The following is a 14,508-nucleotide window of genomic DNA, read 5'->3' as shown; positions in this document are numbered from 1 at the left end:
TGAAGCTCTGGGCAGCCATTTTGTGTTTATGGATGTCAGGCTGGATGAATGTAGTCTTTTCCCAGCTTCCTGTTTTCTTTGAGTGGGGGTTTATTCATTGGTTTGGAGCTGTTCCAGGGGCTGCCCCTTTCACATTTGGTGGTGGAGGTAGTTGAGCTGACATTTCCCTAAAAGGTTCCACTGTTTTCTGATTCTCTGGCAGCATCTGGTATGGATCATGATTCCACCTGGGAAGTCTTAATTTTTCAAAACTTTCAGATCCTGGGGAGGAGCCAGTTTGGAATATCCCTGTTCACGCTTGGTACTTTGTGCCTTTATAGGTGCTTTAATTTTTAATTTTCTAATGGAACACGAAGTGCCTTTGCACGATGCGTAGATGCAACAAACCACGGCTGTGTGCTGTGAACATTGTCACCTGCATAATGTTCACTAATCTCAGAACCTTGTACATAGTCCTTATCACTGTCAGAGGTCTTTATGTCAATAGTATTATAAATAATTGCTGTTATTTATTTCATCATCATTGATGGTGAAATAATGGGTACGAGCTGCATGATGGTGCTATGAGCTGCTGCTGCTGCATTTAGTGTTCATGGCTGCTGTCTTGGTACTGAGGCCCCTCACAGGAATGGCCACAAATTTTTTCAAAGATTGCGTCTCTTTACTGGAGGCGTGAGGAAGCGGATCTGTGATAACATCCTTGGCTGTGATGCGTGGGTTGAAGGGTTAATTAAAGAATATTTTCAAGTTCAGACATATGCTGTAACTACACTTAGGTAATTACTTATGACTTAATGCTCAACAGATTTTCAAACACTATGGATATAATCCTTATGGTTATTGTATTAAAATCACTAACTTTTTAAATATCTTGTGTAGCTAAAACTATACATAAATGTGAGAAGAATTAAGTTGCAACATGTAATAATTGTTTATCCTATTGTATATATAGTGTGTTTGGTGCATAGCCTACAATATGCACAGTATCTTGGACAGTTCTAAAGATGTATATAAAAATAAGTTGTATTAGAATAATGCTAGATTATGTGCATAATATGAGATTTACTATTGATTTGTTTTTTATTTAATGTAGTTTGTAGATGCACAATGAAGTGATAAGAAACCAATTTACAGGAGTATGGGGATTAGATATGCACTTTAAATTTTAGATTAAGATTACTCGGTTAATCAAACCTGGGATTAAAGCACAGAATGTTGGCTCCTCATATTGGGCTTTCAGATTTATGGCACTGAAATTTTTCTAAGGAGTAACGATCCCTATGCCTGTATACCACAGAGGCGATTCCCGCCCACAGGCCGCACAGTCAGGGGGTGGACAGCTCTCTCTCGCCACCTCACGCGGGCACTACTGGCACTCAAGATTATCAAGGTTGTAACTAGGTATCACAATTTTCTGCCATATTCACTGCAGTTGCATTGCACAACATTCATCTCTACCATGGTCTATATGTGTATTGTATCTTTGGGCCAAAGGAGGACACAGCAGCTGGTCCAAGTTATAAGTCATTAGAGTTAAATTAATGTATATATTACTATGTATTCTTTCTGCAGAAGTTTGCATGTGATTTTCTTGAAAGTAAAGCATATCTTATCTGCTTGCTTGAAAATAAAATAAATTTGGGGAGATTTAGGAATATTTCAGTGTGTGCAAAGGGAAAGAAACAAAACAGCAGACATGAGAAAGATTGTCACTAATGGAATTGCCAACAATGTGGTGTGTAAATATTATAATTCTGGAGATTTAGAGAATCGGTGAATCCTAATATATATTAATGAGAATAATAAAAATTTGCCACTTGGAGTACAGGTATTTGTTGTTATTTTAGATTTAGCTACCTGGAACAATAGTTCCAACAATACTTGGAGCAATAGTTCCAAGCAGCATAGGCTATGGTGAGCCTGTAGTTGACTTAGAGGTATTTGTAATGATCATAAGAAACCAACTTATGTTATGGGCTACAGATATTTATAAGTTAGCAAAATTTTGAAGTACAGTGTAACCTCGATTCAGTGAATCTCCAGTTGGAACATACTTTCCAGGCCAGATTTACTCATCCGATTCTTCGAACAAGAGTTCAGTGATGCAGGGGATGTGCGGATTTGCTTAGGATGTTGGGACAGGGTTTAAACTGGTAGAAAAGTTCCCTGTCATATCAAGTTAAAATTATTGATTTTCTTAGTAAAATCAACCCCTAGAGCATGGGAAATAAAGGATATGAATAGTGACATTCTTAATAGGGCTCCACTCGCCTTTTAATGATTTTCACAGATGAACATAAGATTAGAAGAGTGTTGGGGGCCTTGGGAAAGCCATTGAGCATATTTAAAACAAAATTCTTTGGTTCATTTCTATTTTGAGATTTTCCAATTTTCATTCATAAATACGGGCCTCCAGGAGGTATCTCTTGTTGCAACACATCCCTTATTGCAAGAAATTGGGAGTTGGTCCCATTTAGTTCGTTGAATTGAGGTTGCACTGTACTGATATGCAGTTGTTACCACTTACTCTGGAAAGCCTGTTAATGCTTCTCCTGTCAATAAAATGTGGTAAATTATTAGGAAAATATAATAAAATTTAATTTCACCATTCCTTTTCGTCTTTCTTGTGTACATGTGAATATGGCCATGGTAGCCCTATAAACTGTACAACTGATATTCAAAATTTACGAGTACAGGGTACTGGTATTAATAAATATTACCGGGTCTCTGTTGACTAATTTTTATAAGGCTAAAAGGGATTGGCACGCTTTGCCTCCAAAGCCCTCTATGTTTGGCATGTGTTTGTATGCATGAGAATGAGACTATGGTTACGGTAGCCCTATGTTAATAAAATTCAAATTAAAGTATACCAAAGAAGGTGAAGGAGACTCGATGATACCAATGTTTAACTGGTCTTGTATACAGTACTTAGTTACTATTTTGTACAAGGCTGAAAGGAATTGGCATCTCTTGCCACTGCAGTCATTCAGATATTTAGCTTACATTCGTAACCCTGCTCCTTATTGTCCAAATTGCATTGTTCCTCTTACAGTCGTGCATATCCTTGTTGAATGTCCTGACTTCCAGGACGAGCATGTCTTTTTTTTTTTTTTTTTACCATCCCCCACGGTTGCTTGTCCCTCGATAGAATTCTTGGTGAATCGGATACTTTTAATATCGTTCGCTTTATGCGTTTCTGTTCTCATATTAGCATCCTTGGTTATATTTAGCACCCTCTGATTATTCCGCACATTTGATGGTGCTATATAGCCTTCCCGGTTGGTGCCTTCTTTTGATAATTACTTGCATTCATAACTGCCATAAATGTTGACGTGTGTCTGATGCAACACCAATGTCAAAATACATATAGTATCTTAATTTTCTCTTAATCTGAAGAAACAAAGAAAGAAAGAAAATGCCTGCAAGGTTTAATATTGATTGCTATGGCAATCAATACAACAAACGCTGATTTATAGTAGTTCCTTCAGATATCGGAAAGGAAACTGCAATCTGTATGTGGTATGTTGCATATATCTTGGTGGAAAAGCTGTTGAGACTTGTGCATTAGGAAAGAAACATTGAACTTGTGTTAACCATTTAGGTGCAATATATGACTACTGGTGATGGTCAAACATATGCCCTAGAATAAGATAAGCAATCTGAGTTCATGTGCCTAGATAGATATTTTCAAATCACATAACATTTGACCAGGTCCTCTTGACTTTCCAAAGATGCCCCTGGACATGACAATTGAGTCCTTCAACCTCACCCCACCCCTCTCTTTACAGCTTTAAAGATCTTTAGGGTGAATTCAGAGTTGTCACAACCTTAATCCCTAGGTGATGATGCCTATCACTTGTAAATTATGACAACTTAATAGAGGAAAGGAAAAAAAAAGAGAAAAAGATGCATATTGTGTAAATGTTGCAATGAAAGTGCACTCACCAAAAAGTAAACTACATAAATCTCACATGTGATATTTCCACTACAATTTTTTCTTAAGGTCATTCATGATTGTGACTGCCACTTTCTCTAGGCCTCTTTGTTCTTGTCCTCCCGTTCTCTCTTTTTCTGTCGGTAGTATTTTGACAAAGCTGATTGGAAACTTTAGACTACCTTCACCTTATTACCTGCAAGTTACATCTACCTGTCCCTCGATCTTGTCTCATCTCTCAACTAAAGTAAACTTGATGCTTCTGCTCCAGCCCTCACTATACCTCTCACAGCATGACAAAATTTGTTCTTTGGTAAAATTCAAACAGTGCTTGCACTGTTCACTGTAAGCATGCAGCTTGGAAAAATCACTGGCGTTAATGGTTTCCATAGTCTTCGATTTTGTTAAAAAGGCTCAGTGCTGTGGGTCATGGGACAATTGTTCAGCAAGAGAGGAAAGTTGGAAATCTTGTCTCCAATATCAAGGTTAGAACAAATGTTTCCCATATTTGAATGTAGATTCACAAGCTGCAGGCAAATTTTCATTTAATGTAGTGCCTGTCATTCATCTGCATAACTGTTATTGCTAAGCCTGTGTTAGTTGCAAATGAAATGTTTGCAATTCCTGTTCATCAGTACTGGTTTTCAACTCCCTCCTCTCTATCCCCTGCCCCAAAGACTTCCTTACCCATAAATCCCATACGGAATCTGGTCCTTTGGACTCGAATGCAGTTTTGTTACTCTTTCTGAGCTTCACTCTGCTTTATCTCTCTGCCACTCCATGGCAGTGAGCTCTAACAGTATTAACTGTGATATGCTTCATCCTCCTCCTTTGTTTACCTCAGTGCATCTGTTGAATATATGTAACCAAATTGGAGATGCTGGTTCCATCACTTCGCCTAGGGATTTTTGTTGCTGTTCCCAGATGAACTGTGTGTGCAAGCTTTTTGAACATGTGATTAATGTATGCCTTGTGTAGTTTTCAGAACATAATTATTGCCCTTTTCCCTCTCAGTTTGGTCTTTAGAAGTGTAGCTTTTTAGATGGTAAATTTAAACTGCTCTGTCTCTTATCACCTATATGAAGGCATCTTCCTGGGCATTATTAAGTACTACACTTTCCATGGTTTCCTGTAGCTATCATTGCCACTTATCTCCCAACTGGGGTTTATTATGCACAACGTATTGACAAGCTCACTATTTGATGATGTGGTAACAATGTGTGCGTTCTTCAGAACTGTTTCTAGCTTGCAATTGATAGTGTCAACCTGGACTTCCAGTTAGGGCTTGAAGTTCTATTCTGCAAAAGCATGTTGTATAACCTTTATTAGGAAACGTATCATCCACACACTCACGGACCCTCATTTGAAATAAATTTCTATACAAAGATCATACTAAGATCTTGGGGTTAATTGACACCACCTATTCTGGTCATCATGTTTCCATTATCCATGAATGAAATGCTCAAAGTACTGTACCTTATCTTGTTCGGTCTTGTTGCATGCATTGTTACATGTGCTTAGGTGAATACTCCACCACATGCACTCCTTCCTTGAGCCTTCTAAACTTGACTATGGATTTTCTGCATACAGGTATTTGTTGTTCTCTCTATCTTAACACTTCATATCATTCATGCTTACACCTCAGTCTCGGGGTCTTTTGTTCCTGTCTGACCCAGAGTTTATATGTAGAAATCAGTGTTATGTTGTTACAAAGCCAACACAGTTGGTATTGCCTTCAGTTCCTTGTTTGGACCCTACAAAACCCTTATTCCAGTTGAAAAACCTTGTTCATAAATGTCTGTTTTATACATTTATAGTTGGGATAATTTACATTAATCTATGATGTTGCACTGTGATAGGCTAAGCATTCCCTGGAAACAGATTTTCTTAGTGATTTTGCATAGTAAAGTAATTACAATAATCCCGCTGCACCACGGATACAGTTCTGGAAGTTGGGACTTGCTGTAAATTTAAACTGTGTAAAGCTAAACTTTATTTCCCCAATAAGATTATGATAGCATTCACTATTAGTGCAATACATTCATACTTACCAGAAATAGCAAAATCTTGGTTGTTTCCTGGGCTCCACATAGGTATTGCTACTGAGGAGTTTCCAGAGCTCTCATATGGTGTTTATTTGAAAATTAGAAATGTCTACTGTATAATAAAAAAAAATCTGAACTGCTTTCTTCTCATGGTAAAGCTCCTTATGGGTGACCAAAAGATAAATGTTTTAAGGTTTACTATATGACATGAATTTGTCTTTTCGTGGTTCCAGGTGATGCAAATCTGTTTGAGTAGGGCTTTGCATGGCACTTGATGAAGCATGATATTACTGAATTGACTATATTAAATGCAGCATTTTTTATAAACAAAAAACCGATTTTTTACATTTACGTTTAGAAAGGATGAAAATTGAACCTAAGGTATGTACAGTACTGTATAGTAACTTGATAAGTGGTTTTAAAGGATAACCAGATGTAAATCAAAATGATAGTAATCAAAAAGACAAGAGTTGATAGTACTGAACTCCAGTCTTGTCAACATGGTTGAACCAGAACCACAAGTTGTGTTGCCTGTTCGAAAACTTTTGTGATTGAATTGGTGAACCATATGATCTTATCTTTAAGTAATCTGACCATGACAGCTTTTTGTACTCGCTCAACCCATGTATGATAAGTGAATCTCATCCCTGACCTTTGCCAATACAGTATATATAAATGTATGAATCTTAAACTTTTGCAATATGTGCTGTTATTCATATTGTAATGGACTTGTTTTTCTTCAATTTTAATACATATAACTAACATGTGCTGATAATGTGAAGGTGATATACAACATTTATCGTAAATTTTACTAAAATCTTGCAGGTTTTCTTGTATAAATATATAAGGTAATATTTGATATTTATACTTAAGCTTTGTCATGCAAAAACATACCTGTAATAAAATGTCATCCCATCTTCCTGTTTTGATAGTAGAGTATTTACAGTAACAATGTGGATCATCATTCATATAGTGACGTAAAAGGCAGTTGGAAAGTAGAATTCTGTGCTATTGAATTTGGACAAACAGGAAATTTTTGTGTACTTTTGTTTTTTCATTTGTTGCAAAGAAATCTTAACTAACCTTCCAAGGCTTAATACACACTAATTGAGGCCTAGTATAGTACATATATATAGGCTATACTAGGCTTAAGAATATTTAATTTTTTCTTTAGCTTTATTTTTTCAAACTATAATTCATTGTGTAATGAATTAAATAATAATAATTAATTGTGTCGGCTAACAGGAAGCCAGGTTATACATACATTACATGTTAGGCTTATACCGAGGTTCCCCCCCCTCCTTGGGATCGAATTACTGACCCCTGCCCAGGATGCAACTCCACAAAAAGCTGATTGACTCCTGGGTACCAGTTTACTGCTGGGCGGACAGGGGCATGAGGTGAAGGGAAATGAGCCCAACCATTTCTGTGCTGCCCGGGATTCGAACCCGGAATTCTCAACGGAGAGTTGAGAACGAACCCGACTGTACTACCGGGCAGCCCGTCTTCATAAACAAAGGCAAAAGTCCATTCCATGCACCCGCCAAACCCGGTTTATCCATTATTTGTGACCAAAATGTACAAACGGTGCCCTGTTAAGCCACACACGCTTAACTCACGGTCACTTAATGGAGCGCCGCCCTGCTCCTTAATCCCGTGCTGCAATTGTTTATGAATGAAAAACTGTTTACACACGACTCACAAACTGATGACTTCAGTTTGTTAGTGCTTCGTTGACGACTTTGTTCGAACCACAACGCTGTAAATGCTTCACACACAATACAAATAATTGCCAACAGAACCTAAATACCTAACCCAACCTAACCTAACCTAACCAGTTCCTAAATATGCACACAGTATACTAATATAAAATTATTCATTTATATTTGAGGATTTATATTTTTAATGAACATCATGTTAAAATTTATGAATATGTCTTTGGGGTCGACAGTTGGATGGAATGGACTTAGTCTGAGGACGGGGTGCATCAGGAAACTCTTATACAGTATATATGATTTGCAGCTGTAAAATATTTAAAATAGTCCTGTACATACACAGGGCTCACATTTGCTTCCTCAGGCCTCCAATAATCATCCCCCCATCTTTAACAAAAAATCCAGTCACTTTCATTCTAGGGCCTTAGTAAAAAAAAAAAAAAAATGAAGTCCATTTTTGGCATCATCATCCAGTGTCTGAACGTTTAGGGCAAGCATAGAAGTGACACTAAATGCAGATGAGGAGTCACAATAACGTGGCTGAAATATGTTGACCAAACCACACTAGCAAGTGAAGGGATGACGACGTTTCGGTCCATCCTGGACCATTAACAATCGATTTGAGAATGGTCCGGGATGGACCGAAACGTTGTTGTCCCTTCACTTTCTAGTGTGTGGTTTGGTCAACAAGTGACACTAAACTTTTAACAGCAGCAAATGAGCAATTACCATGTATATATTTGAGGTAAAAATGTGTGCTATATGCAATTTTATGATTTATGTCTATTCATATTAGTATGAATTAGTATATGGTGTCTGTATACTGTATATGTTTACTCATATCCATACATACTTATATTTTCAAAGTTATATATAAATAAACAGTACCTTTGACACACACATGAAACCTGTTGGCTTGAAAATACTAAATAAATAAAGTGAGAAACAATGAAAATAAATCAACACAGTTATTCCCATGCAGAACCTCGCCTTTCTTCTTCCCAAAAAAACGCAACTACTCCAGTCCACTACGGCTAAACGACAAGAGGTAGACTTTTTATTTAGATTTTTGTGCTCTCTGGAGGCTAATTAACAATGTCGAGAGAAAAAATAATTTTGTCAGGATAATGTTTATCTTGCACTCCATTGGGAATGTCGGCTATTAATAGTTATAGACTTAACCCCTGGGCTGCACATGTGTAATGGCCCACATAGTTACAAAAAGTATTATCTAAGCAGGAGGATGGGTTGTAAAATATTTAATGAACAGTAGATTTAATTTGTAAATGCCTATTTTATTCCAAATGTTTTTATTGAATATTTCCGACTCTAAAGTGTGATATATTGGATCTAGTAGTATAAAAGTGTGTGAATATTTTCAAAGGGAACATACCTGCTGGATACTAATGCAGTAGTAAAACAATAAATTTATTATGTTTTAAATGTAAGTGTATTTTTTGTTCAAATACCTACGTGCTTACGGTAATCCTTAAATACTTACGTGCTTACGGTAATCCTTAAATACTTACATACTGTACCTTAAATAATAATATCCAGTAATGATATTCTCTTATACTGTGTCTAAAATAAAATTTAGAATATGACTTAAAATGTGTGAATAATTTCCATAGGATTACAAAGAGCTTCAGTTGGGTGTTGAAACACAAGATGACATGGACTCGTGGAAAGCATCATTCCTACGTGCTGGTGTTTATCCAGAAAAAGTGTCTGATACCAGCAATGGAGAGGAGGTAAGGACTCGAACCCTTTTCCAATAAAGAAAAAGTATATTTGAGGTTTGTATTAGTTGCAAGAGTATAATGTATTCTCTGGTGAAGTGGGGATTTTGATTTAACTTTTTTTTTTTATTTTTCTTATAGATTGTGAAACAGGAGAAATGAAATTGCCAAAAGAAATAATACAGTAATTATTGATTTTAATGCTACTTTTATGATAATCTTCTCCCAATTTTTACTTTGCTGGTTGTCTCTACATTAAAGAATATAAAGTACAGTACTGTACTTTTGGTGTTCCTGTTGTTTTTGTAAGTTGTAATAGATTATAGGCTTAACTCTAGATTTAAATTATTTATTTATAAAACTCATAATTGCTGGAAAACTTTATCATAGAATAGTAACTAACATTTTCTGTTCACTCTGGTCCTGTTAATGTCTGGGAGAACTGTTTAAACAAATTGTAGAAGGCTCAACCCAAATTCCTGATATCATTATTCAATATAGATGTTATTTAAGCCATTTTGCATTGGCTAACTAAACTTTCCGAGTTTAGATTCTATCGCTAAACAAATTTACTAGCCCTCTCCTTGTGGTACTGTTTCTGATATTTTAATACTCTTTAATGTTTCAGTTGGAACATTGACCGCTGACAGCAAATACCGTATTAATTTTTACTTTTCTTTTCCCTATTATTTATTCTACCTTGCTGATTACTGTTACTGTTAATTATGTCATCGATATATTTGCCCTCAGTAGATCCCCAGTGTATTAGCTCTGGTACCACAGATCCAAGATCACCCTCAGAGCGGAATGAAACTGTTCAGAAAATACTGTTACAAATCAGTGTATCTCGATTAAAGAGAGCAGATGGCTTCACGGAAACAGTAGTTTACTCAATGTTAACAAACTATGTGCTAGAGTTAAACTCGACCACTAAAGTACAATATATTCAAAAGTATTATACTGTATTATAACTATTATAAATATAATAAACACATTGTTTAACTTAAAAATACTATACAACTTTATTCTCATAATCAACTATACTGTAGCAGCAAAATTAAGTTATAATATCTATAATGACAGATTTTTAACTAGTGCTGTAACTGTAAATTTAATAATACTGTATAATAAAGTTACTTGTTCTAAAGTACTGTATAGGTCAAAATTGCCAATTAATTTACAATGAAATTAAAAGATGACTTTTTGGAGAGTTATAAAGCGTAAGCTAGTCTAAAACAAAGCAACTTGTATGTTAATGCTGACAGGTAGATATTTCTGTCATGCAACTTTTACTGCTTGATAGAGCTTTAGTACCTGACTCAACTAGGCAAGGGGTCTTTATCCAAGTTTCTACTACTTACTTTGAAATGGGAGTTTTGACAGATTGACAAAGCTTCAAAGAATTTTGAAGCTCTGTTAATGTGAATGTTAGATGCTTCTGATGCTCAATTATTCATTGTTTATAGAATGTTGATGCCCATTTTTTAATGTACTATATTTTCCTTGAACACCTTAATTGTTTCTTCAGGGTTCTAGTGAAGGCTCCACATCCATGGATCCTCAACTTGAGAGGCAAGTTGAAACCATTCGCAACTTGGTAGATTCCTACATGAAGATTGTTACGAAGACTACACGAGATTTAGTACCAAAGTCTGTAATGCATCTTATGATCAACAACACCAAAGATTTCATTATGGGGGAACTCCTTGCCCACCTGTATGCCTCAGGTGATCAGGTGTGTTCATACTGTCTCAAAATTATTTTGGCTGAATATATAAATATTTTTTAATTGCAATATGTTGTAGTTCAATGTGAAAATTTAGAATAAAAACTTGGTTTAAGATTGGAACAGTTGAGTATGGGTAGAATTCTTAACAATAACTTTTACAGAATTCAATGATGGAGGAAAGCCCCGAGGAAGCACGTAAAAGAGAGGAAATGCTGCGTATGTACCATGCATGTAAAGAAGCGCTCAAAATTATTGGAGACGTTTCAATGGCAACAGTGTCCACTCCTATGCCACCTCCAGTTAAAGATGACTGGCTCAGTACAGGCCAGGAAAGTCCAAGGTGATGTATGGAAAATATATTACAGTACTAGTGTAAATATTATGAATACAGTATTAGGTTATGAATGTAGTACATTTTAAGGCATAAACGTTTATTGTGAACTAGAAAAAATTAACTAATTTTTAAGGATTATAGGATTCTTTAAAAGTGCTGCAATGATCTGCCTCTGCCTGTGCAAAAAAATAAAAAATAAAAAATTATACAACTGTATACAAAAAGGAAAGAAAAATAAAAAATTAAATATTTAAGTCTTTGTATTCAGTGCACATTGGGAGACTGCCAGGTGAAAACCAGATCTGGGTGAAAGGACCTGCAGTTTATCCTCAATCTTTTGGGTCTGAACATTTTCATTCTCTTTCTGACCTTCCGCATGTCCACTTTTGCCCAAGTTCACCTGATTCTTCAACCAAGAGTTTGGATGGTATCCCTGGATCTCTAGGATGCATATGGGTGTTTCTAACGTTCTCGTGGACAGTTTGTCTTGGTTCTGTCCCGTCCCCTCAGAATGGACCATCAATGATATATCCTTCCAGTAGCTCTACAAGACGTTCAGTTACTCCTAGGTAGATCTCACTGCATCAGCATGGAATTGGCGCCTTCCATCTTATGTGGCACCATTTCCTAATTGCAAGGCTCTCGTGGTAAATGCTTTTGAGCTAGACTGGGCAACGTAGGGGTGCATTTAACTTTTTTTTTTTTTTTTTCCCCCTAGTTTATTTGTTGCTCTGAATTCTTTCTAGACTGGAGTCGTTCTCAGGGAGGGTGAGCCTTCTGGCTCCATGGTGGATGGCTCAGCTGTGGTTTCTGGCTCTTCTAGCTCAGTGTCTGAACCTGGTGTTTTTCCGCAGCTCTGCCTTTTCCAGAGAATTGGTCTAGTGTTGGTATTTGGTAATTTGGTAGTTGGTAATCTTGGTATTTTAGGGTTTTTTTAGTCCTGGGAACTCGGCTGTTGTTTTCAAAGCAACACTGATTTTTTGGATGCTTTTCTGGTGAATTGTCATTTGCTTCTTGCACCTCATGTGAAGAGGTCAGGTTTCATCTCTGGGGCGTGATTGGCCGAATGAGCTCACGAACTTGATGTAATTCGTAGATTTGAGCAACCATAGTGAGATAGCTGCAGGGAGCCACCAGAGCTCTACCAAAAAGAGGTGTTTCATTGCATTCAATGCTGGGTTTTGAATATTTGTAACTCTCCACCTTCTCCCCTGATCTTGCTGTACTTGTAGTATCTGGGGACACCACTTTTGCATCATTATCAAGTACTAACACCTAGATAAATTAGATAATCTTGGTGCTTTCTGAGCTGTGTTGAGTGTCATGTGCACATTTTTTTTTTTTTTTTTTTTTTTTTTTTTTTTAAATAAATAAATAAATAAATAAATAAAATGTTGACAAATATGAGGGGATGTTGAAATGTTCATAAACATTGGCATATTCAGCACTATCACACACAATCACTTATAGGGATGCAATTTGTTTTGCATTTATTCACTTGCAAATTTATATTGTGAATATTTTGAAAACAAATGTATAGTTATAGCCCAACAAAACAATTGAGAAAATGTAAAAAATTAACAACTTTGGTGGCAATGACTGGGACCTTGAGATGTCCTGAATATTTACAGTCAAGTACACACAGATCGGTCGGAATATTAATGTTAACATAGAGTACTGTACTAATTGTAGATATTCAGTGGGAGTTTTAATAAGGGTTCATTATGACTTTTGAAGATAAACACTGCTAGGTATTGGGGGATAGTTTTGGGGGATATTAATGGATCATACTTTTTCATTCTGTGTAAATTAAATTGTTATATGGGACCTTGAGTATAAAAACCTGTGGTAATGGTTAACATTTCTGGTTTCAGCTAGTATTATTTTCACAAAAGGTAAATCCTCATGCTTATCAATTTGTTAAGGTGAGGAAATGAATTTTCGGCTTTAGTGACCACACCATTATCGTCACTTTTGTTGACTCGGCCATTTACATTGGTTGATTATTTTTTTCATGTTATGCATGGCCAATTTTCATTTATCCTTCTGTTCATTTTAGTTTATTTTTGCATGTCAAATGTGAAAACACAACTTGTAACTAAAAAAAAAAATTATTTTAGGGTTTTGTGAAATGTGTATTCAGAGGATTTTATCATTCTCTTCGTTGCAATCAGATGCAAACTAGCATTTATATTTCAAAGGTATTTCTTATATATATATTTTAAACATTTTTTGTCCTTTCTTGGAATTTCGAAATTATATTTTCTTTGGGTGGGAGGGGGGAGGAAAGGTGGAGATACCTCAATAGCTCCCCTATGCTTATACAATGGGAAACCAAGCCTTAAACCCCCCATACCAGGCCTCTGAGACCCATAGCTGTCACCTATTGTAAACAAGAATCAGAATCTCCTCCGAGACCAAAGGGTGCTTTGATACTAGAGATTTACCCAAAACTAAGGTAAAACTCACCAGACAGTACATGCAACAAAACAAGCACTTACTTGAAGAAGTGTGATACCCCAGTAAACAAGGCAAATGACCATCGTTTAGTGGGAACCACCCAAACTGTAATGCAGCAGTAGGTGACCGCCCAGGTCCCTTCTTGCCCCCTTTTTTCAAATTCATTCATTTCCTAAGGCTCTGGCTCTTCCAGGTGATAGGCACTTAACCTATCTTCATGTATGGAATTTCAAGGCCTTAACGTCTCGTGTATCACAGGCTACAGTCCTTTTTGTTTCGCTTATGATGATTTCTTATGACTGCAGTGAGAGGTGGCTTGGCAGGCCTTCCACCTCTTACTCAATTCTGTATCTATCTTATGTTTTGGAGGCCATGGTGTTCTCATTTATCCTGGCTCTTTAGGATAGCCAGCTAATGCTTAATACTGTTACCTCATATCGCTTGGCCCTTGGTGGACCCCCCCCCTCTCGTTGGCATTCCTCTGCAGCCGTTTTGAATGATTTTTATCTACAGCTGGCTCGTGGTCCTCCAGAGCATTGTAATTTTTGGATG

General features: G+C 36.5%; 1 protein-coding gene across 7 annotated transcripts in view; it reads left to right on the top strand.

Moving 5' to 3' along the window:
• Nucleotides 1–14,508, top strand: part of shi (dynamin-1 shibire) — a 157,729-nt gene that overhangs the window by 95,203 nt on the left and 48,018 nt on the right. For all 7 annotated transcript variants that reach the window (XM_069331312.1, XM_069331314.1, XM_045739707.2 and 4 more), the window contains 3 exons: nucleotides 9,326–9,445; nucleotides 10,962–11,168; nucleotides 11,324–11,502. In XM_069331312.1, coding sequence (XP_069187413.1) covers nucleotides 9,326–9,445; nucleotides 10,962–11,168; nucleotides 11,324–11,502 — 506 coding nt within the window. The remainder of the gene's footprint in view (nucleotides 1–9,325; nucleotides 9,446–10,961; nucleotides 11,169–11,323; nucleotides 11,503–14,508) is intronic.

This window comes from Procambarus clarkii, chromosome 25 (genome assembly GCF_040958095.1).
Source record: "Procambarus clarkii isolate CNS0578487 chromosome 25, FALCON_Pclarkii_2.0, whole genome shotgun sequence".
In the NCBI taxonomy this organism is placed as follows: domain Eukaryota; kingdom Metazoa; phylum Arthropoda; class Malacostraca; order Decapoda; family Cambaridae; genus Procambarus; species Procambarus clarkii.
Note: the sequence above shows the minus strand (reverse complement) of the source record. Positions and strands in the feature narration are given on the sequence as shown.